Source organism: Carassius auratus, chromosome 41, assembly GCF_003368295.1.
Source record: "Carassius auratus strain Wakin chromosome 41, ASM336829v1, whole genome shotgun sequence".
Lineage (NCBI taxonomy): Eukaryota > Metazoa > Chordata > Actinopteri > Cypriniformes > Cyprinidae > Carassius > Carassius auratus.
The window spans coordinates 14,567,438-14,594,694 of NC_039283.1; the positions used below are offsets into that span (position 1 = coordinate 14,567,438).

Consider the following 27,257-nt stretch of genomic DNA (forward strand, 5'->3'; position numbering starts at 1 on the left):
CGACCATAAATCCACAATAAAAAGGCAAAAAATTAAAACATATCAGAGCCCATTTTAATATTTAAAATGTAACCAGGTTTACATTTATGAAGCAGCTTTTTTTTTCTTCTTTTTTTTTTCAGTTTTGTTGCAGAAAATGTCACCAGTTCCAAAACAACCCCTGGTGCCTGACTTCTTTACACGTTGGAACATTGTTGTCCAGAAACTTAAGAAAATATCATTTAAAGCACTCACATCAAGACAATACATTAAGTACACAATATATCAAATACTTCCCTCTGTACTGGCAGTGTAATACTGTTACAATGTTGCATCTAAACCGATACTGCAATTCCAACAACATTAACGTCCATGCAGTGATGTCATAATGAGTGATTGGCAGGCCCTGCTCTGGCTGGGATCTCTGGAGGGTCTAGCCACGGTTCATTTATACCACCCACAAGTCCCTCTCTGATTCAAGGTACGAGTCCATACAAGAAGATCTTTGGGTTGGTTGTAACTTTACATCACCCCAGTGACAGGTTAGGGGTATAAAAGTCACATGGCCACACCAGAGACAAGCCAGAATCGGGATGAATTCACAATCTGAATCACTTGGCTACACATAAACTATACTGGAATGCTGTGGTGTCCCACAATTCAAGGCAACCAGTTTCAATAATCTCACATCTTAACAAGCACACTGGAGGTAAAGCGAAAGAATGAATTCCCTTAGCTAGAGAAAAAAAAGAAAAGAAAAAGAACCTCAGAAACGGAGACCTCCAAAGCGCCGTATTAGTCCTTTTGAATTCCGCAGCTGATTTGCAGAAAACGTTCCGCAATTTGTTGGCAATACAAAATTCCCTAAACATGTTGGCAAATGGTCTCTACAAAGTGCTTTGGGTTCTTCACCAGATCGCTGCGGAGTTCTAGATCGCTCTAGAACAGTCCGGCCACAGCGGATCTGGGAAGAGTGTAACAGCCTACTCTAAAATACTATCAGACAGGATTATAGTTCTCAAATGCTGGCGATTTGTCACCTGAGAGTCATTTGGTGCTGTAACTCATAACTTTTCTGAGAGTAACGGAGAAGGTGAAAGCACTACCAAAAACCTGCACATCCATAAATCAATCCATATCGTCATCTCTGAAGTTCAGCTGAAAATATATAAAGGAATAAAGTATAGAATTTAAAATCTGACTATGCAACGTATAGAATATAGTTATATACACAATCTTTAGCTATGAATGTTGCTTATATGGGGTAGATATATATTACAAACATTCAGACGTTTCAAGCCTTTCCTATTTTCCGTTTTTCTCACACAGAGACTCGTGTTCACGCCGAATCCTTAAGCTTTAACTTCTGTTCGGCGTCAGGCTGGTTATCTAGTCACGATTCTCTCCTTTCCAAACATACCGTCAGTCTTTTACAATAAGCACCTAGCATCAAACAAACAAAAAAAAAAAATGTAAAGAGGAAGCAAATGTGCAAAAATACAAAACCGTTAAGATACAAATGAGCCAAAGAACAAAACAAAGAGAACAAAAAAAAGACAGAATGAAAACACGCGATTCAAAATGTAGTGTTTTGATTGAACGGTAGAATCGGATCCTCCTCATGGAGGTACGGAATGACACAGGGATTCAGGGGGTCTTCCTTGAGGAAGAGGAATATAAAAAGATTAAAGTTTCCTCCTCATGAGGAGTGGAGGGAAAGGGAGGAGAAGGAGTCTTACTCTTGAAAGAGCAAAATAGAGAGAAAGACAAATCGTCCTTCAGATACACTGTCCAAAAAATGGAGGACAAGTTGTGTCAAAGTTAATGGTCAGCCACAGCTGCTGGTGCGGATGGATGCCGAGGTGTTCTGTTTGTTCTGTATATACATGTGTTGGAGTGTGTGTGTGTGTGTGTGTGTGTGTGTGTGTGTGTGTGACTGTCGAGGAGGAAGTTGGCACTCTTTACTGCTGCATCTTGCGGATGATGTCGGCAGAGACGGGCGGGTGGAAGTTGATGGTGTGGTGTCGAAGCCCCTGAGAGCTTTTGTAGCTTTTACCACACCGGCACTTGAAGGGCTTCCGAACGCGGATCTGAGTGCGGTGGCCGTTCTTGGCGTGGTACTTAATACCATTCACATTCTGCAAATGAGAAAAATAAGAGAATTTCATCATTCAGGTTAGACAATAACTGACTAGACTAGAGAAAAAATTCAATGCATTGTGATTTATATTAAATAAAATGTAATTAAATTTATGCATTTAGCAGACACAACTTACAAAGCGACTTACAGTGCATTCAGGCTAACAATTTTTACCTATCATGTGTTCCCTGGGAATCGAACCCACAACCCTGCGCTTGTTAACGCAGTGCTCTACCACTTGAGCTACAGGAACACTACACATGTATGTATATGTACACACACACATACACGCATATATATATAATTTTGAAGTGTTGATTCAAAACTAATGTATTGAAATTTATAAAAATGTCATTAATGGATTCTGAGGAGCCCGTTTGGAATTACTAATGAAATAAATATGTATCATACACATAAAAATATGTATGATATAAAAATACATATTCAAAGGTCTGTGGTCAGCAAGATTTATGCAATTTTGTAATACTTTAAATTGATCAAACATAACAGGCAAGACATTAAAGATGCTACAAACTATTTCTATTTCAAATAACTATTACTCCTATTTATCAAGAAATTTTAAAAGATATGTATCATGGTTTCCACACAAAGTTTAACTAGCACAGCGTTTGTTATTATTGGAGTTATTGTGCAACAATGATAAGAAATACATATGTTTCTCGAGCAGCAACTCGGCAGATCATCAGAATGATTTCTGAAGAATCATGTGACACTGAAGACTGGAGTAATGATGCTGAAAATACAGCTTTGCATCACACAAATAAATTACATTTGAAAATATATTCGAATAGAAAACCCTTCTTTTAAATTGGGATAATATTTCACAATGTTATAGGATTTCTGTATTTTTTTGTTAAACAATATAATAAGAGACTACTTTCAAAGTAGGCAAACATCATGCGGTTACAGTCTAATCAGAAAGTGGAAAGACTGCACATTAAAAGTTCTTTCAGCCAATGGAATCATTCTGTCATCTAGACAGACTCAGTTCAGCACAGACGGGGCAACTGCAGCTTACACCGTGCAAACACACGTCCCACAAGTGTTTAATTCTGTACTGACATCGTAACATATCATTTATCAATAATCTGAAGGCAAACAAAATGATCTGAGAGTAAAAAAGCACTGTAATCATTCCAGACACAATAACTCATCCAGAGCTGTGTGTAAACCATCAGCTGCTTGTCTGCAGTGGAGACCAGGCACCGACTGAACCCAAATAAACCCAAATCAGAGCCACATCTAACAGGACATGCAAAGACACTCTCATGGCTGTCATCATCCATTTCCTGTTCCTCTTACTGAATGCAGCTCTCGCAGGCTGCACGTCATTTATCTCAGCTGCCAGAACTAGACAGCTGTGGAAAATCTCATAAAACGCACAGTGGCCTGCATGTATGCTTTTAAAATATATGTCAAGCCTCCAGTCCCGTCCTCATTACAGCTCTTAGTGTTAGTAAAGAGCCCAGCATTCACTGTTTGATCATATCTGTGCCACTGCTGATTGCTATTGTTTATGGAATCACAGGAAATGAAAACCCAGCTTTAAATAATGCTGGTAATAGATTTGAAGTCCGTAAGAAATTATTTTATTATTTACAGTGCATATACACTACTATTCACATGCTTGGGGCATTAAGTGTGAACTGTCCATTTATCATACAATCCTGAAAAAAATACATTGTTTCCATAAGAAAGATTAAGCTGTTTCAGCATTGATAGCAGTGAGAAAAGTTTCTTAGTAATCTGCATATTCGAATGATTTCTGAAGGATCATGCGACACTGCAGACTAGTAATGACTGCTGAAAAAATAAAAATCACATGAATAAATGCCATTTTAAAACCTATTAAAATACAAAACTGTTATTTTTAAATTCTAATAATATTTTACAATATTACTGTATTTGTGATTAAATAAAAAAAGAGATTCTTATCAACCCCAAACTTTTTAACAATATTTGTAACTGAAATAATTTAAGGCATATCTGAAATAAAATGTGTTCATTAAAATCTGTGAAAATTAGATGCTTTTGCATGTTTTTCATGCAATCAGGATGTCTCCAATTTTTTTTTTTTTTTTTTATCAAACCAACAAAAGTAGATATTTTCAGCCGTTTTACCTTGTATCTCTTTTTGCAGCCAGGCACGGGACATGCAAACGGTTTCTCATCCCCTCCGTTCATGCACATGGAGCTGAGGATGGATTCAGAGCTAATGGCACTTTCGGTGGTCCACGACTCGTCGCTGTCAGACTCTTCGTATTCTGCTTCCTCCTCGTCATACTCGCTGCCTGAGAGTACACAGCAAATCATCGTTTACTAAAGAATCGTGTTATGCCGCATGAAACCAGATATTGAAGCACTACTCCGCCAAACAGCGTTTCCCATCAGACACCGCAACAAACAAAAGCTTTAAGGAGAACTGGTACAGCTGTCTTTCTCACAGTACCCACAGTGCCCAGTGTGCGTTTGCATTTTATGAGAAAGAATCTGGAAGGTCTAAGGGGTTAATGCACAGTAATAGTATGATACCATTTGGAGACTATTTAGTTTGGGTTCCAAACCCACAAAAATAAAATGCTTAAAACATTTAATCGTGGGAGAGAGAGTGCATTTTGCTCTGGAGAAGCCCATGGGAAGCCCATCTTATTTGATTATCCATTACATCAGACTATCAAAGCAGCAATGCAGGTTTAATGGAGCTGTTAGACCAACCCTCTTCTTTCTAGGAAACATGACAGAGGTGCACGTGTGTGTTTGGATGGAATACCTGTGGGGGTGCTGCTCCTGAATGAAGATGAGGGTGTGATGGGTGGGGTCACGGGCGGGGTCAGGTTGCCACTGTTGTGGCGAGGGGGCGTGGCCACGCTGTTGCGGGAAAAACTGCCCATCAGTGAGAGAGACAGCTTCGGCTGAACTTTCTTCTTCAGAGTCTCGTGCTCCCGCCGCGCTGCATCCGTCATAAACCTAGACAGGGAAGCAAACTTTATTAGATGAAGTTATAGCGAACACAAAACAAAGACCTGTTGCTTACTGGGCAGCCCAAACATGAAAAGTAACAGTCGTAAATCAAAATACTTTAATCCAGCCGAACAAACAGTACATTTGCCGTCGCCCTTTCTGCGCAATTAATTTCCACGGCTTTTCTAGCTGGTTGTGATTACTGGATAATGATTGAAAACGACAGCTTTCCAGCCAATTAAATTTACCCACTGCAAAAACCTACGTGATGTTTCTGGGGGAAAATAGAAGTAAATAAAAAAATTAAGTCCATGAAGAACCAAGAGTCTATCTATCTGTTACAATTCAGCTGCTTCAGGAGTCTAATCTACCTTACAACAATGCATTCACTCTAACTTCTTTTGTTGCATTATAAAACTGGCAGTAAATGTATGTAATAAGGTATAAATGTTCACACAGACATTATTAAAGCTGGTGTGAAATTAACAGATTACCAGCAAAGCCACATAAAGCAACAATAGATGGACACGAGTGACTCCTCCTTGTTATGCAACTATTTCCACCACCTCTCGGCCTATTAAAGCTGTTTAACACTGGAACTGCTTCTGTCTCAAAGCTCGGAGTATTCCTACACAAACCACATTCAACAGAGTGAAACTGAGGGTATATGAAGACCTGGGTGCTGGTTTGAAGTTCATTTCAGCTTCATAAACTGACCAGATCCCTTATAAGATGACCACACGTGACCATTATTCACAAACAACAGAATCCTGTTAAGGAAAATGCTGGATGCTCTCACATTCGGTTTTGTCATTTGGTTACTTTTGTACAGTTTTAAGGGTGAAAAACCTAAAGTCTAATAATCACCTGATTAATTACTATTTTGCTATATACATAGCCAGCAGGTTTATAGATTTTTTTATTTTGACTGTGATTTTGTAATATTTTACATATATATTTTAAAGATACAGTACTGTGCAAATTACTGTAATTTCCTACCATCAAATAATTTTTGCGGAAAATGAAAATATTTTTATTACATAAATAAATAAACATACACACACACAGACACAGAAACACACATAAATATATATTAATTTAATTTTATTGTATTGTGTACATTGATCACCCAGATCTCTGTCTCTACACATGCAATCAATAATAATAATAATAATAAAAAACATTTGTACATAATAGCATGAAATTCATTTATTATGCCATAAGATCTAAAGGCTCATGTACCTGTTAATGTAGCTGAGGGCGACATAAGTGGGCTGCTGCAGTTCCTGTTTCTCCAACACGCGAGGATCTGTATCTAAACAAAACAGAGAGATGAATAAATCACTAGACTGACAAAGACGCCACAAAAGAACAACCAAGAGCACTGCGTTGCCTAAGCAACATTCACAAAAAGCATATATAAAAGTCTTCGGGTGTCCCAGAGAGTCATCCTGGGACATCCGAATCAGTGAGCTTGAAGCTTACGAGTCATTGCCAGAGTGAAGCTATTACTCACTTTATTGTTAAAGTCACTGACTTTCAAACTCAATACTAGATTCTGCCACACAACATGTCCACAATCACTTGCAGATGGCATCTAACTCCATTTTTTTTTTCATTAAACTCTACTTAGTGGCAGAATAAATCTGCATGGGAGAGAGACTGGACTGATCTATGGAGAGTGTATCCAATGGCCGTTTGGTAAAACTTAACACAGCCATTTGGTTAGTGTCACCCCACACCAAACTCTCTGCCTTTCCTCTCAGATGTGCTCATTTTCTGCACTCCTCTCAGGGCCACCCAGATCACCCGCCTGCACGCCATGCCAAAAATGGTTTTATATCTGGTTTTTAGTTGTGCATATTAAAGAGTCGGCTTTAGAAATAAAGATATCTGGGGTTTTAGGGCTGTTTTGTCAAAACTGTCACTGTCACGAAGCTGCAGCACTGTGGATACGCTGCCACCTTGTGGCGAATCTGTATATATTTCAACATTCTTTCACTAAACTATAGACATCAAACATCCCAGTTTAAGTTAGCTCGCTCACTTACTGTTATTTTAAGATCCATTCGAACACAAACTGGCTAAAATGTCTCTAAACTGCATTTGATTGCCTGCGAGCGCAAAACCCCGCGTGACTGTGACGTGCCTCCTGTGGCCGGCGGTGCCCGCATACCAGCGGCTCTGCCAGGGACAGGGTAATGGCTTTCAGATGCCTGTCTCTCCGGGCATTCTCCAACACCATTAACACAAGCACTGCCAAAACACAGTTTCATTTAATGAGCCTTCCGCGCACCCCACTGCGATGCATCTCAAAGCCTCTTTTTATGCCTCTGCTGTGACTGTGAGTAAACATTTCTTTATGCCCCGTTTAACCCGAGAAATATTTGTCTCAGTTTGCACGTCCAATTTTCGTTATGCAGTTTGTCTGTTCAGAATGAACGGGCTGAATGAACATGCAGTTTCAGTCTCGGACAGTAGGTGGCATTTGATATTTGCGCATCAGGATGCTGACCCTTTTTAATGTGCATAACTTTCTATGTCTGACACCTACTTGTCAAAGAGAGAAGAAACAGAGGCAAACTGCATTTACATTAAATCTTTGTATTTACTCTTACTCTGATATTCATTGTTGAGAAAAACAGTATGAGAGTGCCTCCAAATCCGTGCAACTGTTTAAAAAAACAGTTAAGTTGCATTGACAGCATGCAAATGTTTGTGTTGGTCTGAAAAGATGCATTCAGGGGTGGTCCCACTGTACTTTTCTTTCTGTTGACTACTATTATGCATGCGAGAAGAGGGAGAGCGGAAACGCAAGCTCATGCAAAGTTTTGCACTCCTTCCGAAATCGAATGCTTGCCTACTATATAAGAAAAATCTGTACGCTAAAGGAGTACCATGTCCAAATTCACAGCATTTCGAAAACCAGTAGGTGAAAAATACCTTGATAACATACTATTTCTGCCCTGATTCTGAAGTGCACAGTTGATGGACACTTTACTATTCCATTGCTAAGTAAAAAGATAAATAAAATACCATATCTTCCGGACTATAAGCTGCACTTTTTTTTCATAGTTTGGCTGGTCCTGCAACTTATAGTCAGGCACGACTTATTTATCAAAATTAATTTGACATGAACCTAGAGAAATGAACCAAGAGAAATGAACCAATGGAAAACATTACCGTCTCCAGCCGCCAGAGGGCGCTCTATATTTGGACTGATGCGACTTACACTCAGGTGCGACTTATAGTCCGAAAAATGCGGTAATTAAAATGTAGCAGTCCACTCACAATTTCCTACAAATTAGTTTGATGTGAATCATGAGAAAGCATTTGATTTTTAGAGTAAAAGTAACCATGAAGCTTCACCCCTAAACATGCCTATCATAGAGCATAAGCTACGAAAATATACAAATGAGACCCGTATGATTTGGACTGCACAGATGCTTCACCAGCAATGGCATTATATGGTTTGGTTTCAGTTGCCATCTGAACAACAGGCTTCTTGAAGGGCAGGTAGGATGAATGCGTGTCGTTCCGCATCGGTTCACAGTTTAAAGCTTTCAGCTCTGCCTGCGCCTCAGCTAAAGTGTTTCATTAGCACTGATTTAACTACTGCGAGAAAGACCCCACACCTTTCCTGCCAGACACATACACACACAAAGATGCATTAGGCACTGTGCTGTACCTGTGCCAAGAAAAAGGTGTTTTGTATGTGTGCGTATGACCCGTGTAGGGGAAAAGCCCCTGAAGAGGAGAAACAAGAAGAGCTGCATACAGTCACACACACATCGATCAATCCGCACACACACTCCGTAAATCACACATAGGATTGCCCAGGCTCCTTAGGGCCTGAAGTCACTAACGGGCCCCAGAGCTGCTGCCAACCAGGACCCCACTACAGGAAGAGGTGGTCCACAAGTACACAAACAGGTGGTCTACCACGGTGGTCTCTCTCTTACAGACATAGGTGCACTATTTCACCGCTGCTCAAGACCCAGAGGAGTTTGAAGAGATCAGAGTAAGAGAATATCTTAATAATCATCTTAATCCACATTTTAATGAAAGGGATAGGTCACCCAAAAATGAAAATTCAATAATTTAATCATCATCATATTGTTCCAAATTTACTGTACGGCTACTTTCTTTTGTCACACAAAAAATAAGATATTTTGGTTCCAATTCTAAATACAAATACCTTCTTTTTTGTTTCACTGAAGAAAGAAAGTCAAACAAATTCGACAATGTTGTATTACATATCTGCATTATATATATCAGTATTACATTATGGACATTGGTCACCTTGCTCTCTAGATTCAGGTATTGGCCATTAAAAACATATCATTCAACAATTAAAAAATTATATATATTACCAAGAAAATATGTATTTTGAATATGACAAGTAGTGCGATTTATTCTGCCTGATAAAAATGAGCTTATGATAATTTTCATGTTGTGGCTGATAACCGAAATAGACTATTAAAATTAAAATGATCTACTATTTTATTTAAATAATACTAATAAAAAATAATAATTACACTTTATAATTTTCAGTAGTAACATGGGTTTTCTTTTTGAGATCTACTTTCATTAAATAGGTGATTTTAAAGATGAACATTAAGTGAATGTTAAATGCCAGGAAAGGCCATTTAAATGTAAGAAAAATAAGCATGCAACATTAAATTTCCAATACTGACCAATAAATGTTAAAGTATCAGTGCATAACTGATAAGGTACCTATATATCATGCATCCACAGTGTTATTTAGTGTATAAAACTTTTGCCGAAACTTGCCATTCTTGAAGTAATGTAGTGAATGTGTGTTTGTGTAGTCTTGCACTGGCTGCATATTTCAGGCCGGCTGGAGATCCAGACATTAGTGGATTCTCCACACATGCACTGTTTTTTTCCCCAACCCTTTTTACCAGACACATTAGGAGAAAAAAAAAAAATCTCCAGCTACATTTATTCCTCCAAGCATTATGGGAAACCATGTTGGTGAAATTGTGATATATTCACACCAGGCAGAGTGGTTGCATCCTATGTGACTAGGAGAGAATAAGTCACGTTTAATTACATCAGCAAAAACCCTCCCAGATCTAAACCGCACTAGTAGCTGCTGCTGTGTAGCCTCTTGTCATTCAGAAGATTCAACATTTAGCTGCTCCTTTGAGCATGGGTGGTCGTGCACAAGTGAACATCACAACACACACATCCAAAACAAACACACATACACTTTCTAAATCAGCGGCGGCCCCCTGCCACGGTTAGATCAGCTCTTCCTGTCATTAGCTGGCCTGCGCTGGGTTTGGATGGAAGGCTGGAAGGGAACAGGGGTGTTGGTTTGAGGTAATTAGGTCCACCAGGTGCAGCTCTGGGGGCAGCAGTCACTGCTCAAATTTATTATTTCCGTTGAGATTTTTTTTTTCCTGGCCATTCCAGGAGCCCTCAGTGTGGTGAAGCTCAGAGGTTCATTGTTCAGAGGCCTGCAGATCACCCCTGTAGAGCTGACATCTTGACAGCAGAAGACCTCTGCAGGGTCATTATAGTTTACTAAAACCATAAAAAAAAAAAAAAAAAATGTTAATGGAACTAAATTATAAAAAATGTACTTTATTCTTATGTTTAATAAAGTACTAAAATAACCAACTAAATAAACATGAATAAAATCTAAGTAGACCAAAAAAAAAAAAAGACTAAAATTTGACCTAAAAAAAAAAAAATCTGGACCTCTGTCCAATACGGTGGAGCTAAATCTTTTAAAAGCCAGATGTTTTCGAAAGATGAGGCTTTTCATTACATTAATTTGATGTAAGTGTATGTAAAAAAAAAACAAAAAACTCCAAAGTCTCCAAACACCGGCAGGATAACACTGTAGTCTCAAACTAAAATAATTACCCAACAATGTTACCCGTTCAACTCCCTAAATCATCTCAACATCATATTAACACTTTTAATGTGAAACCCTTGGAGGCCACAGCCTGGCAGTTTTAAATTCACAATTTTAAGAGCTGGAAGTCGAAAAAGAATCGCATAAATTGTCACATCCAGCAAGAGTCTCGGAGGGATCTTTATGAGGAGGACACGTTGCTTACAGAACCCACATGGCACAAGTACGAACAGTAAAAGGTTCCCTTGCATTTACACTGTTGCCATCGATATATATAACAATCAAACCCTAGAGAGCATTTTAACCACAAACTAGGATTTGCTTGAAGACGGAGGAAAATTCAAAGGTGATAAAATATTACAACCTTAAACTTCACGAGCTCATTTGCTGTGAGCAATGAGGCCTATCGGCAACATTTCTCCACCCGACCTCGCAAATCTCCGCTCAGCTCTTCTGGTAGCATGCCATCGCCCCCTACTGGTCACAAGAACACACATCAATGTACCCATCTCACCCGTTAGAGTTAGAATGTGAGCTTTGTTTGGCCGGGTGTTAATTAAAGCAGAGAATGTCTTTAGCAGCAGGCCCCCAGATGAAGAGGAAGAGAGGCCAAAATCCACCATCCCACTTTGTAATTAGGCTTGCTCCAGGCCTATGTGGGGCCATGCCAGATTTCACACCTCGCCAGGAGCAGGACTGTGGGTGAGGGAGGGCTTCCATGGGACACTAATTGCCTCATTACTGCAGAATAAGTCACTTTAGCCACACTCTCCTTCAGCTAACACCCCGGACACATGCGAGACGTGCGATCAGAGAGCAGAAGTGGTATTACAACAAGCTCCGCTCAGGTCAGATGCCTGGAATTGATCAACCTCCATCTCATCCGATCAGTGAATGGGGCACCACGGTGTGTTGACACATTTAGTTTAGATGTAAACATGAAGACCCAGAGGGGAATTTAACCTGGTACATAAATCCTACAGTGAAAATAAGCTAAACAAAGGCAGGCAAGCTAAATGCTATCAGTTTTCCGAATGTCAGGTTTAGGAGTACTGAGCGGAACGGCAGTGTTTTTCTAGGTCATTTTATTTTGTTCGAGTGGGGCTCTCGTGTGTTCCCATTGTGGCAACTCAGCCTCCATTTGACTTGGTAAAACGATCCTCTGCTCAAACATTCAGTCACGGCAATACTACAGCAAACCGCAACAACAACCAAAAAAATCTAATCAGCCACAGCGGTATTTAAAGGGCCATGCAGCAATTTATTGCTAATTAAAAAAAATTATACACTTTAAGCAAGGAATGAACACGTCTTGAGAAATATCCATAAAATGTTGTCCCCTCACATTTAGGATACATTGTTTTCTTTAAAATATTTTTTTTTCTACACCCCCAGTGTAATAACATGACCAGCCATTTCAAACAACTGAACTGACAGAGTACTTATAATAGCGCTATATGAATTACATATTTTTAGTTTTACTTTCAGAAAAACCAAAATCCAACAACACGCATTGTTAAATGAATGATTGAATCCAAGGAACAAAAAACAACAACAACCCTGCTGTAAACTAATGTCACATGGACTACTTTGAAGATATTTTTATTACCTTTCTGGACATGGACAGTATACTGTACATACATTTTCAATGGAGGGACTGAGAGCTCTCTGACTAAATCTAAAATATCTTAAACTGTGTCCCGAAGATGAACGGAGGTCTAACTGGTTTGGAACGACATGAGGGTGAGTTATTAATGACATTATTTTCATTTTTGGCTGAACTATCCCTTTAACAGTTTGCAAACTGAATTCATCCTGTCCAATAGGTGTCAGTATAAAGTCCAAGATTACATAAGGATACATCTATACTTTCTATATATTTCTTTAAAGAATAATTATCAGATAAAACAATGTCAGTAGACAAGATTTGTCATAATCGTTGGATTTGAACCTGCTTTGTTGCCTTTACCTCAGTAAGCTGCTTGCAAAGAAAATTATTTTAATATGGTAAATATGAGTTAACGATAGCGTTTATAACTAGAATTAAAAGTTAGTGAACTAACTTTGATGTTGGCTTGGCCATCTTGGCCATGGGGCAAGAGCCACAGTACTTGTGTGCCCAACATTCTTGAGTTGTCCCGCTGCAAAAAAATAAATAAAAAAATACACCTGCAACAGTGTTTTTCCATGGTCCCTTGCTGTTTTCTTTTTTAATAAAAAGCCTAGGCTATGATAACAGCTACGACAGGGTTGTCTAGCTGAATGCGAAATAAGTCATGCAAAAACCATAATCTCCTAAATACCATTCAATTTAATCTTATTTTAATAGTACTGACAACATATTTTAAGTTATCACACATTACTGAAAAATGTAAGAAGGGACACTATATATAGTATACTTCGGCGAGTCAAGAGCTAAACAAAAAGTCCTGTTTCATTACAAAATACTGTAACTTTTATAAACTTTATACTATCACCACAAAATTTAAATTAATATTTATTATAAAATAAATATTTCATAAAACTGAAACTTAAATATATTATTTATATAGGCTATACAAAACAGAAAAGAAAAAAGACTAAATAATAAGGCTGAATAAGCTGATCTATAGCATGTTAAATGGTGGTTGCTTGTATATGAATGGTACACCCCTCTAAGCTCACAGAAGTGGTTTGACACAAGTCCTCAGCAGCCAATGACATTGACCTCTTCAAACTGATTTTAACGTGTACTTCACATGTATTTCACGTGTATTTCAGGGTTCCTACAGGTTTCCTCAAGTTACATTCAAGTCTTTTTAAGACCTTTTTAAGACCATTTATATAAAAAATTAATACCTATTTAACGTCCCCACCAGAAAAGAAAAACAAAATCATTGAACATGTTTTCATTTATTTTTCAAATGTGGAATCGGTTAAAGATAAGCCAAGCAGGTGTGAAAAATGAAAACATTTCAGTAGGCCACAAAACAGTTTGGCGAACAATGTTAAGTTTTTTTTTTACATTAGCTAGCTACTTATTCCATGCTGGGAATATGGGGAACTGAGAGACCCCTGAACAATAAACATTGAAAATGAGAACTCAACAACACATTAAATTAAGAAACAGAGTCAACTCCTTAGCTCTTCACTCAGGACAGCAATCTCTTTATCAAGGACAGCCTGTTCTGTCAACTTCTCCTTTATCGTGGCCGCAAGTAAATATTTAGCGATGTCGGAGTCAGGGAACATGCATTTGAAAAGCTCTGAGATACCCTCATTTCCATTGTAGGACTGGTGTTTACCGATTGTGTTAAGAGTCTACAACACCTTGGCTTTCATTCTTGGCGAGGACCCAAAAGCTGTGTGCAGATCCAGAAATAACGAACTTGAGTGCGCAAAAGACGCAATATGTGAACGGCCCTTAACACTAGTTGGTTGAAACACGCAAGCGATGGAAGGAGTTTGTTTTTGTCCATTGCTTGGACAAAATTGCATTGTGCTTGGATGACTTGGCATTAGACTCTAATGCCTTCATTCCCCTTTGTACCTAGCTGAATCCTTTTTTTGCATAAGGTGCAAAAATCCTCAAAAACATTGCTGTCCAATGACGAAAATAGTTTTTACCCAGCCACGCTTCATTAAATGTAGATTTCCCCATAACCTCAGATGAAATTGGTAACGTTAGCTAGCTAACGTAAAAACAAACTTTAAAAATATAACGGCGTCAGTCAACCTTTTCCTGTGGAATGCTGAGATTTTTTTTTTTTTTTCGTGCTTCTCCTTTGCTTGTTGCAGTCTATGGTTGTGGTGCTGTAGCACATGATCTCCATTTACTGAATGCATCACATGTTCGCAGTATTTTGTAATGTGACCCGTGGCTGCGTTGCATTCTGAATTATTGATTCCGTCACTCTTTATTTATGCTACGTCATTTAATCAAAATAATCGTGGTTGACAAATGAAACTTTTGAGGAAAATTACAATACATAGAAGTTACATACAGCACAATTTTTAAGACCCAGGCATCAAAATTCAAGACTTTTTAAAGTCTTTTTAAGGTATTATTTCCAAATGAACAAATTCAATGCTTTTAAGGCTTTTTAAGACCCCGCAGGAACCCTGTATTTAACACGTGAAATACAAGTTAAATACCCGCTGATTTTTCACGTGTAAACAACATGTATTTAACCCGTTAAATAATATTGGATATAATATCGGAGTAATATAGTATTTTAAGAAGCTCTTAAAAAATATATATAAATGACTTTACCATGTTGTGCAGCGCCGATAAATAAATAATATTAAATATGTGTTGTCTACGCATGAAATACACGTATTTAACATGTTGTTGACGCGTTAAAATTCACTTGTATTTGACCCTCTTGGCCTTCCATACACATTAGATATAATGAAGGGAGACCTGGAAAAAGGACATTGCGTTGTTTTGATATGGATTACTTTATCACAGAATATTTGTTCGGGAGCACTTGTTTAGTTTAAAAGTAGACATGTCAAGCTTTCTATAGATATATCTCTCATGTCTCTTCGTTGAGTATTCATGGAGTTACAGTTCATTTTAATGACGTGTTTGTAAATGAAGATCAGCGCACACAAAGGCTGCAGACAGCACACCTTGTTTGTTATCTTTATTTTATAAGTGCCCAAAGTTTTGTTGTTATTATGTTTGTATCCAAAAAAAGTAGACCCTTTACAGATTCGATTGATGTATTATCTGCTCTTATCTGTACGATTAAAACTGAAAGTGTAATTTAAGTAATTTTCGGGGTTATCAGGAGAAAATGATAAAGATAGACCTATTTTACTGTACTGTAATGATGCATACACACACACACACACACACATATATATATATATATATATATATATATATATATATATATATATATATATATATATGTATGTGTAAATAGATACATAAATAGATACATCGTAATATTTGAAGGTTAGTTTAGTCTTTTTTTATTGTTTTTGTTTGTTTTGTTGTGAACTTGAATGTCATCTTTTGTGAAGAAGACTGCACTTACAACAGAGAAACTGGATGGCAGTTTATTTTAAGTTTTCAATTGACTAAAGATATAAGTTATTGTTACATTATGTTGTTAATAAAAGTTTTAAATTTGACAATGTAGTGTGGTACATTGCAAACAAAGGTCAGATATTATATTGCATAAAAGTCTAGTTTGAAAAATGACAATCTGTGCTATAAAAAGAATACATGTAAAAATCGAGAATCGAATCGAAGTGAGCTTAGAATCGAAAATGCAATCGAATCGAGGATTTGGAGAATCGTGACACCCTTATCACGCAGCATAGACGAACTACAACATCCACCTTCACGTCTTCTGGTTCCCAACAGTCAGAAGAAGTGAGAAAAAAACAGTTTATTAGATTTGAAAAATGGATATTTATCTTACAAAAACGAATGGGTTCACTACAGGGGGCCTTTATTCACCCCCCGGATCCTGGTGAGGGATGTTTTATTAAAGATGTGCGTACTTTATATCATGTCTTCTGAACAGTTGACAACAAACAATCGCTTACTCCACTAAAAGGCTTGGAAGAGCAAGGACAGTTTTTAATATAACTTCGATTGCATTATTCTGAAAGATGAAGGTCACATACAACTAGGATGCTTCTGTCAGGAACACAACTGGACACAGATGCAGGTTACGGTGCAGGACCAATTTATTCAAAAACCTCAAAAGAAAAAACTTCCTCCAATGAACAAAAACAGGCCGGGAAATTAGGAAAAATGTCCAACAGAAAAAGAGACTTCAAATGTCCTTGCAAAAACACCCGGCAGGGGGCGCTCAACGGCGCGGCCGCGATGATAGCGGAGAGGGGAGGAAGCCACGAGCGAGCCAGCGACCGTGCAAAAACTCTTCTGGGAAATGCCGGTGCCCGGTCTAGGAAATGAGGGAGGGGGGAAAAAGAAAAACAAAACAAACCAATAGCAGCAAACAGAGGCACGACAGAACACGGCTTGACAGGATCAGACAAAGTGGATACACGGGGATTGTTGCCGAACAACGATCTGGCACCGATAGGCGCGACAGACGGGAATAAATAGAGCAAGAGATGAACAGACATTGAATTCAGGTGAGCGAGGTCAAACCATTAGAAACGGAAACTGTGATAATGAGGGGGAGGGAGGAACGCCAAAGATAGGTGCAAGACGAGCGATCAAAACCAAAACAAAACACCATGTGCGCACGAAATGCAGACATATACAGAAACACACACACACACACACACAAGAACGGGGTGATCAGACAGTGGACATGACAGCTTCGAGGGTGAGTAGAAGATGGACGGATTTTCATTATTCGGTGAACTAATCCTTTAATCATACAGTGAAGATACGGCAATCATCACCCAACATTTGTGTTATTTTGCAGATGCATTCACTAAAATAAAATAATAATATATTTTCTATATGCACTTTGGATTTCTGGTAACACTTTACAATAAGATTCCTTTGGTTAATGTAAGTTAATGTATTATCTAACATGAACAAATAATAATAAAAAAAAAACATTTATTACAGTGTTTATTAATCTTTGTTAATGTTAATTAACCAAAACAGTAATTCACTGTAAATTCATGTTGATTCACAGTGCATTAACTAATGTTAACAAGCACAACTTTTGAAATTAACATAAATGAAGACTAATAAATGCTCTAGAAGTATTGTTCATTCGGTTGCACTTTATTTTACAGTATGTGTACTAACATGTACTTATAGTGTACTTACAGTGTATTTATCTAAGAAAGTTCTGGTAATACAAGGTAACAACATGGGGTAGGGTTAGGTTTAGGGGTAGGTTCAGGGTTAGTACCTAGTTATTACATAGTTTTTGTAATTACTATAATAAGTACATAGTATGTACATGAGGAACAGGACTGTAAAATAAAGTGCTACCATTCATTCTTAGGAAATTTTTACTAGTAAACTAACATTAACTAATGAACTTTAATGTAACCGTATTTCTGAACACTGTCTTTTTGATAACATTAAAAAATAATCATCTAATATTCAGTTGCTTAAATGTACTTAAAGTAAATTCTTGCGGAAATCCTGTGTATTTACAGTTAAAGGCATTGGATCTGGATGTAATTTTTTTTGACTGTACTAAATCATAAATATACCATATGTTTGCAGATTTTCAGAAAACATGTTAAGCTCAAACTTGTTTCTATGAAAAATGATGCTCCAGACAGTTTTCTTTTACTACGAAATGTGCGTTCTGTGTCAGAATGTCTGTTTTTGTTTTGGTCTGTGTGATTCCGCCCACTGCCAGTTTAGCCAATAGTATTTCAGCATGCTGGGTTGCCAGTTGCCACAAGAGCATAACGTTTGAGGGGAAGGAGAGAAACAACTCTCTCCGATATTTTGAATGAGGACAGCAGTACGCATTTTCACCGTTAACTGTAAATTTTACATACTGCACCTTTAACATTAACAGGGATGTTGGGACCCTTATCTGCTGGTGGCAACCACCTAGATTGTCCATGCCTAGAAACGGCCCTGATCTCTAGTTTGTATGGTCTGTACAATCTTTATGACCTATTTGTAAAATTTGAAAACAAGCCTTCAGTGGCTGCATCATGACATTTATTATATAAAAAATACTCAAATCTATACTATTTTAATTCTACACTAACATATCTAAATAAAATAAAATGGATTAATGAATAATAAAACAGTAATATTCAAATAATTAAATACTTAATTAAATGAATAAATAATTTAAAAAAAGTAACTATATGGGATAAAAAAAAATGCACTGATACCAATAAATTAATCGTAAATATCTATAACTGATATGGACCATTAGATCACATGATTCTGAAAATGCATTCATTAAAAAACTATTCAAACAAGGACATTATACATTCAAAAAGTGTTGCATGCATGGAAAATTTCAGTCTGCTGCAGAGTATCTGAGCTGAAGTGTGTTTTTGGAGTGCACATGGATGGCAGAAAGCTCCTCAGGCTAAATCGCTTGACTGGACGGATGATTTATACCAGCTCTCCAGACAGATCTCCCTCTCAAAGGCCAGCTGAGCTAACAGGGGAATGTCAGTCAGCAGGGCAGGGGAGGGGGCGCTTTGTCTCTGGAAATCAGGTTTCTCCTTACAAATTCACTCCATGCGGGCTCTTGCTAGTGTCTACTGGACAGGTAGTGTGAACGGTGTTAAATTACAGCAGCATAGTCCAGATCCAGCCCCCACTGACTGAGATATCCATCAGCACTACAAAGACTGAATCACTGACGAAGAAACATCCTTTTTCAGCTGTGCTCAAATCAAACCAGGATTCCCTCTCATGCTATGCTTACATTTTTGGACTTCACCTTCAGTCATTTCATGTTTACTTTCGCTCTATTTCGGTGTCCAACAGCCAGAAATAACAGAACACACTGTTGATTTTGTGCAAAGCCTTAACAACCCATTTCATTTACAAGCACACATCCATACATTTATTTCCACAGTAATATAGCCTTAAAACTAATAGTGATTCAGAGAGGCACTACAGGCTATAACAGACCTTGACCCTAAGCATCTGTTCTACTGCATAAAGTTCTGCACACTTGGACTCAACAAGATTCCTGACCCCAATGTGACCCCTGCTCCAGGATGACAACAGATCAGACCCTTATAAGCTCCAGTATGACCTTATGACCTATATCTGCACTTGTTAATAATATAAACCACGACAAAGTGGGGTAAAACGTGCCTTGATTTAATCACTTGTGCTTCCTTCAAATTAAAAAATACCCTGAACAAAAAGCAAGTCAGTGTATGAGACCAGAAATCAGCAGTAATAGTTTATTATTTTGTTATAGTTGTTGTTGTTGTGGAAATACATTATACAACACAGGACAACATTACACAGGACAGTTTCTGAGATAAAAAAAAAGAATAAAAAAAAAAAAGAAAATTGTTTATTTATATATGTATATATATTTAAAAATGTGCTTATTTTTTGTAACTGCACTCTTATTTCTTTATTTGATTTCTACATAAAGTATCATTCAGAGGTTATTAATAATTAAGAAATTAATATTTTTTCTTAGTAAGGATGCATTAAATTGATTAAAAGTGACAGACTTTCATAAAAGTTATTAAAAAATTCTTTCAAACGCTGTTATTTTGCACGTTCTGCTTATCAAAGAATCAGAAACAACAACTTTATTTCTTATAAATTCGTCTATTTCTTGTTGTGTGACTTTATATCTTATATTATAATAATACATTTTTATCTCACAACGTGATTAATTTCAGTAACTTTATTTCAACTATATATTTCAGAGTTGTGATGTTGCATAAATCATTATTTCTCGTAATAATTTTTTTTTTATCTTCAGTTACTTTTTTTTACTTTTAAAGCACAACCCCCCCCCCCCCCCCGACCCCATATTTATTTATTTATTTGACTTTTTTAGAAAACATTTCGAAATCTTTGTGACAACACATTTGATATCTAACAGCTCTGAAATGCAAGCCACCACAGTGTCATAATTTACAGGACATTGTAACTTTGGATTAATACAAACAAATTACGCACATGATTTAATAAGTGAATACCTTCTTACATAGTCATCTGATGCCACTGTTTTGTATTTTCTGCATGTAAGTTAACGTTAGTCGTTTAGCCTAAAAATGTATTTGTATGCCTGCCACGATCGCTGCATATTATTATGACGCATATGATCAGGGGCACTCGTTCCCCGTTACCTTCAGCCATAATACGGAAGCTCTAGTGCTGGCATTAACTAACAATTATTTAATCAGTTCTATCGGGAATTTAATCCGCTTTATACATGCATTTCGTGTTAATGAGCTGCTCTGAGAGGGTGAGATGTATGGGAGGCCGTTTCAGCAAAAAAACGTCCCAGCGTTACTCGTCGTAATTATATTTTTACTAGTAACAATTCAATTAAAGAGCTCTATAATTTAATTTCTACTAGTAACAATTACAATTATAGAGCTCTATAATTCAATTGTTACTAGTAACAATTATGGTTATAGAGCTCTCTAATTGAATTCTTACTAGTAACAATTAAAATTATAGAGCTCTCTAATTGAATTCTTACTAGTAACAATTACAATTATAGAGCTCTCTAATTGAATTTTTACTAGTAACAATTATGATTATAGAGCTCTCTAATTCAATTGTTACTAGTAACAATTCCAATTAGAGAGCTCTACAATTCATTTATTACTAGTCATATGTCTCCATTGACTTCCATTCATTTTTAATTATAGAGCTCTGCAATTCAATTGTTACTAGTAACAATTCGGATTATAGAGCTCTCTAATTGAATTGTTACTAGTAACAATTACAATTATAGAGCTCTGTAATTCAATTGTTACTAGTAACAATTATGATTATAGAGCTCTCTAATTGGATTCTTACTAGTAACAATTACAATTATAGAGCTCTCTAATTGAATTATTACTAGTAACAATTACAATTATAGAGCTCTCTAATTGAATTCTTACTAGTAACAATTACCATTATAGAGCTCTCTAATTGAATTCTTACTAGTAACAATTGAATTACAGAGCTCTTCAACTGATTTATTACTAGTAAAAATTCACATTAAATATATGTGTAATTGCAGAGCTCTATAATTGAATTACAGAGCTCTCTTATTGAATTGTTACTAGTAACAATTGAATTACAGAGCTCTCTAATCGTAATTGTTACTAGTAACAATTAAATTACAGAGCTCTCTAATCATAATTGTTACTAGTAACAATTCAATTAGAGAGCTCTGTAATTCATTTATAGAGCTCTATAATCAAATTATTACTAGTAAGAATTCAATTGCAGAGCTCTCTAATTGCAATTCTTACTAGTAATAATTTAATTATAGAGCTCTCTAATTCAATTGTTACTAGTAACAATTTGATTATAGAGCTCTATAATTAAATTACAGAGCTCTCTAATTGAATTGTTACTAGTAAGAATTAAGTTACAGAGCTCCATAATTCAGTTCTTACTAGTAACAATTAGAATTAGAGAGCTCTGCAATTGCAATCTTACTAGTTCAAATTGAATTACAGAGCTCTACAATAGCAATTCTTACTAGTAACAATTGCATTACAGAGCTCTGTAATCGGTGACATATCATTATGCTAATCGTGCCTTATGCATATTCAACTGGGGTATATAAACGGGCAGGCGGGAAATTTTGGCGCCCCCAGCTGACATGGACGAAGTACACGGTGGAGAGGCAGGGCTGAGCAGTCTGCAATATCTGCGATTTGTAGCCAAAACATTAAATTCAAACACAATACCATTTTAAATCCCCAGGACGTCTCCTAACAAAATAAAAAGAGAAAATGCAGATAACACATTCATAAAATAAATTATAGACATATTAGTGCTCTTACTGCAAGTTGTCTAAAAACAATCTGGTGCTTCCTACACTCAAAAAAATTTACTTTCACTTTTGCCAATTTACTTTAACAATGTGAACTTAATTTAGTCTAGTTCATTCAACAAAAAAGTGTGTATTGTCAGCTTAAAAATGATTTGTTCAGCCAACATAACTGTTGCATAAAAGTAACAGATTAATAAAACCAATACAGACTTGAATCTCATTGGCTGAGGATTTTGCAGTGTATTATGGGTAATTGTTGTTCTGTCACCCTCTTGCAGAAGTGTAGCACCATTAGATAGGTACCTGAGTAATAACAGATCACAGTTGAGTTAATGAACTTGTTCTAATGTAATTTAGAACAAATCACATAAGTAAGTTGTTAGAAATGTAACATTGCATTTCATACGTGTGTTTGTGGTCTGTTTGATGAACCTTAATTAAGAAGCAATGTTGGTATTGAATTGTATTGGGTAGTTTACTGATTCGGGGTTAAAGTCTTACAAAATCCTTATTGCAGGGGGCGGTGTTTCTGAAGTGGAATCAGTAATTTTTCTTTGTCATCATTAATCACAATTTTCATGTACAATGAACTGAATTGTTGTTTGTTGATTCTACTAAGGTTTGTTAATTTAAGTTTACTTTAACATCTTTTGTAAAATGAACTAAATTATTGTTTGTTGAGATTAGTTAAACAAATTGTGTTGAACCTGGTGACATAATATTTTTAATTAAACCCAACATTTAATTTTTTTTTTATGTGGGACACTGAAAGGTCTATGATAAAGGCCAAAATCTATGATAATGATGATAGTAATAATAATGATAATGAAAATCATCTAGTAATTCTCTTGGTTATGGATGAATTGATTGATAATTGAACATCATCAGACAAATAATACAATATGATAGTTTTTATGTTTTTACAGTGGGGATCGAAAGTTTGGGCACCCCTTGCAGAATCTGTGAAAATATGAGTAATTTTCAAAAAATAAGAGAGATCATACTAAATGCATGTTATTTTTTATTTAGTACTGTCCTGAGTAAGATATTGTGCATAAAAGATATTAACATTTAGTCCACAAGACAAAAGAATTCCTGAAATTATTAAAATAACCCCACTCAAAAGTTTGGGAACCCTTGGTTCTTAATACTGTGTTCTGTTACCTGATGATCCTCGACTGTCTTTCTGTTTTGTGATGGTTGTGCATGAGTCCCTTGTTTGTTCTGAACAGTTAAACTGAGCAGCGTTCTTCAGAAAAATCTTTAAGGTCCTGCAGATTCTTCAGTTTTCCAGCATCTTTGCATATTTGAACCCTTTCCAGCAGTGACTTTATGATTTTGAGATACACCTTATCACACTGAGGACATTTGAGGGACTCAAACACAACTATTTAAAAAGATTCAAACATTCACTGATGATCCAGAAGGAAACAAGATGCATTAAGAGCTGGGGGTGAAAACTTTTGAACACGATGAATATGGCCAAATTTTTCTTATTTTGTTGAAATATAATTGTTTTCCATTTAGTTCTGCCCTTCGTAAGCAACAGAAGATACTTGTATGTTTCCCGGTACACAAATTAAGTACAATTTACCTTGATCTTCAAATTCCAAAAGTTTTCACCCCCCAGCTCTTAATGCATCTTGTTTCCTTCTCGAGCATCAGTGAATGTTTGAATCTTTTTAAATAGTTGTGTTTGAGTCCCTCAAATGTCCTCAGTCTGAAAAGATGCATCTCAAAATCATAAAGTCCCTGCTGGAATGGGTTCAAATATGCAAAGATGCTGGAAAAAATAAAGTGAAGTAATTTTTCAAGGATTTACTTTTTATTTTAAATGCAAATAAAAGTAAAAATAGTAAAATAAAAAAGTAAAATAGTTTTTTATATAAATTAGACATTTTGACTAGACATAAGAAGTATTTGGTAAGATTTAGATTTTTTTTTTTTTTTTTTTTTTTTTTTGCAGTGGACCTATGAATTTAACATGATTTACTGAGTTAAAATACTCAACAGCACTCCATTTTCTGTTTTAATGTCAGGAAATAAAGTTGATACCCATGTAGTGGAGTTGGAGGATTTAGATGAGAGCAGATCTGAGAAAGAAGGTAATGGCGTAGACATGGGGCAACAGATAGAAGAGGAAACGGCCAGTAAAGCCTCCAGAGCAGAATCAGATCCTGATTTATCGTCAAATAGTGAAATCGATGACACTGTCTTGGATGAGGACTATACACCTGAGAAAGATGACAGCCCAGATAATGGTAGTGATACAGACACAGCTCAAGGAGCTGTCAGTGAAGGAGATGCAGGAGATGTACTTGAAACTTCTGCTGTTCAACGTCATAGGCACCCAAGGCCAGATATGTGAAGCGAGAGCTGATAAAGGAGAAGCGTCTTAAGGGGGAGAATTAGAAGAATCCAATGGGACAGGAGAGACCACCAAAGATCATGGGCCCACCCTGCACATCACATCACTGCTTAAAGTCAGAGAAACTGACTGAATAGCATGGAACAGATATCTTCAACAATTTCTGGTCCATGCCTTTCTGGGAGACACGCAAGCTGTATATCCAGACTCTAGTCCAAAATGTGCCCATAAAACAGAAGAAAGGTGGTGTTGCATCTTGGAGAACAACGTCCCTATTATACCACCTGCAACTGGCAGATAGACGTAAACTACCTGTGTGTAAGAATCTTTTCTGTTCAACACTTTGCATCGCCCCCAGAACCATCGGATCATGGTTAAAATCCAAAACTGATCCGTGTAAACCCGAGATCAACAAGACTGGCCCATGTGTGCCCATATCAGATGTTGACCAGACCTTCCTGAAAGAATGGCTCTCTGGACTGCCTACAGTCCCATCCCATTACTGCCGTCAGGACAAATTACACATCTTGGTTATATTTAGGAGAATAAAAAAAACTTTGGTTATGTTTGCACAGCATCTAAGTGGAACTTTGATTAAGGGTAGAAAAGGAAAACAGTGGTTAAGGTTAGACATTAATAAGAAACAACTTGGTTAGGGTTCACAAGTTACACATCTTGGTTACATTTAGGAGAGTAAAACAAGTTTTGTTATGTTTGCATTTTATATGTAAGAGAAAGTCATGGCATATTCTGCCTAAGTCACTTTTATTGGTTAGGCAATTGATGATGGATCTTTTTCTTTTTGCATACTTGTTCACACATCTGGTTGAATGTACTGTTATAATATCAATAAAAAATAACAATCTGATTTCTAAAAAATTTGTTTTTTCTTGTCTACCAAAAACATTGAAATATAACTTTTATCAATTATGATATGAGACTAACGATAATATATATTTTTTTTATATATACAAAAGAGTTAAATGCACAGTCAGAATTCCTCAGTGTTCGCTTGTTCATTTTACTTAACAACAAACACATGCAACCACAACAGGCATAAGCTTATTTGAAGGCAAAATATAAAAAAATACTGCAACCTGGAGAAAAAAAGAAGAAGAAAAAAAAAAAACTTTAGGCTAGATTTAACCTCGAGTCACAATTTATAAAAAAGTTTAAGACTATTTGGCCTAATGTTTTCTATTTTACTAAACAACAAACACAATCATTCTTTTATTGCATATCAATTCTAAACACTGTAAATATTCATCTCTGGCATCATCTTAATTTTGCTTTAATGTGAACATGATTAATGTTACCTAAGTCTGTACAATATTTCAGGATACTTTAGAACCACGCTACAGGGCTTTTATTTTGAAACGCACTGTTGTAGGCGGGATATCTGCAATCTGTTTTGCATCTCATGAATAGGAGTTTCTACTAGTAATAATACAATTATAGAGCTCTGTAATTGGAATTGTTACTAGTAAGAATTGAATTAAAGAGCTCTCTAATTCAGTTTTTACTAGTAACAATTACAATTAGAGAGCTCTGTAATTCAGTTTTTACTAGTAACAATTGAATTAGAGAGCTCTCTAGTGGAATTGTAGAGCTCTGCAATTGGATTATTACTAGTAACAACTGAATTACAGAGCTCTGCAATTGTATTCTTACTAGTAATAAATGAATTGTAGAGCTCTCTAATTGGAATTGTTACTAGTAAAAATTGAATTATAGAGCTCTTTAATTCAGTTGTTACTAGTAAGAATACAATTGCAGAGCTCTATAATTCAATTAGAGAGCTCTACAATCATAATTGTTACTAGTAAAAATTGAATTATAGAGCTCTATAATTGCAATTGTTACTAGTACAAATTAAATTATAGAGCTCTTTAATTGAATTGTTACTAGTAAAAATATAATTACGACGAGTAACGCTGGAACGTTTTTTTGCTGAAAGGGCCTCCCATAGAGATGGACTCATCTCCGTGAAGCTCCGTGTTTGTGTGGGCCTTGGGCAGAAAATAACACTCTAACTGCAGCACTGCCGCTTGTGTTCACACGTTGAGATCATGTACTACTTTTAAGGGGCTTAACGACGCCCGAATATGTTCGTATTTTGTGCTATCGACACCTGAAAGCGCCACTAAATCGAGTTAAACGTACCTTAAGTCCCATCGTTTCACCACACCTAGCAACAGCGCCTCTGCGACGCAGGAAGTGAGTGTGATGGTGGTGCGCGCGAGCCGGCCATTGCTGCACAGATTGTGTTTCCGCGAGCGCACTTACCGATGTGATTATCCTCGATGTGCACGATGAGCTCGGCCAGCGACTCGAAGTGCAGTCCACAGCCCCCGAACTGGCAACTGTTGGAGAAGAAGGAGGCAGCGGCGATGCCTGTCATGGTTTTGGCTACATTGAGGAGCAGCAGCACGGGGCGAGCGGAAAGGAGATCGCGCGCACGCACGAACCGTCAGACAGACACACAGCGGCGGCAGCAGC

General features: G+C 36.8%; 1 protein-coding gene across 1 annotated transcript; it reads right to left on the minus strand.

Annotated features, from left to right (window-relative positions):
- Positions 1-32: 32 nt before the first annotated feature.
- LOC113060177 (juxtaposed with another zinc finger protein 1) lies at positions 33-27,257 on the minus strand. Its single transcript, XM_026229062.1, has 5 exons — positions 27,045-27,257; positions 6,344-6,416; positions 4,911-5,107; positions 4,262-4,431; positions 33-2,117 (listed from the first exon to the last, which is right to left on the minus strand). Exons 1-5 carry the CDS (start codon positions 27,157-27,159, stop codon positions 1,941-1,943), a joined length of 732 nt encoding a protein of 243 aa, XP_026084847.1. The 5' UTR covers positions 27,160-27,257; the 3' UTR covers positions 33-1,940.

Bases quoted from the DNA above. Each gene is read 5' to 3' on its own strand.
- LOC113060177 (XM_026229062.1), bottom strand. From the start codon at position 27,159: ATGACAGGCATCGCCGCTGCCTCCTTCTTCTCCAACAGTTGCCAGTTC. The intron at 6,417-27,044 runs GTAAGTGCGCTC...TGTTTTGTTTAG, and splicing joins CATCGAGGATAATCACATCG to ATACAGATCCTCGCGTGTTG. The intron at 2,118-4,261 runs GTAAAACGGCTG...TCTCATTTGCAG, and splicing joins GCTGCAAAAAGAGATACAAG to AATGTGAATGGTATTAAGTA.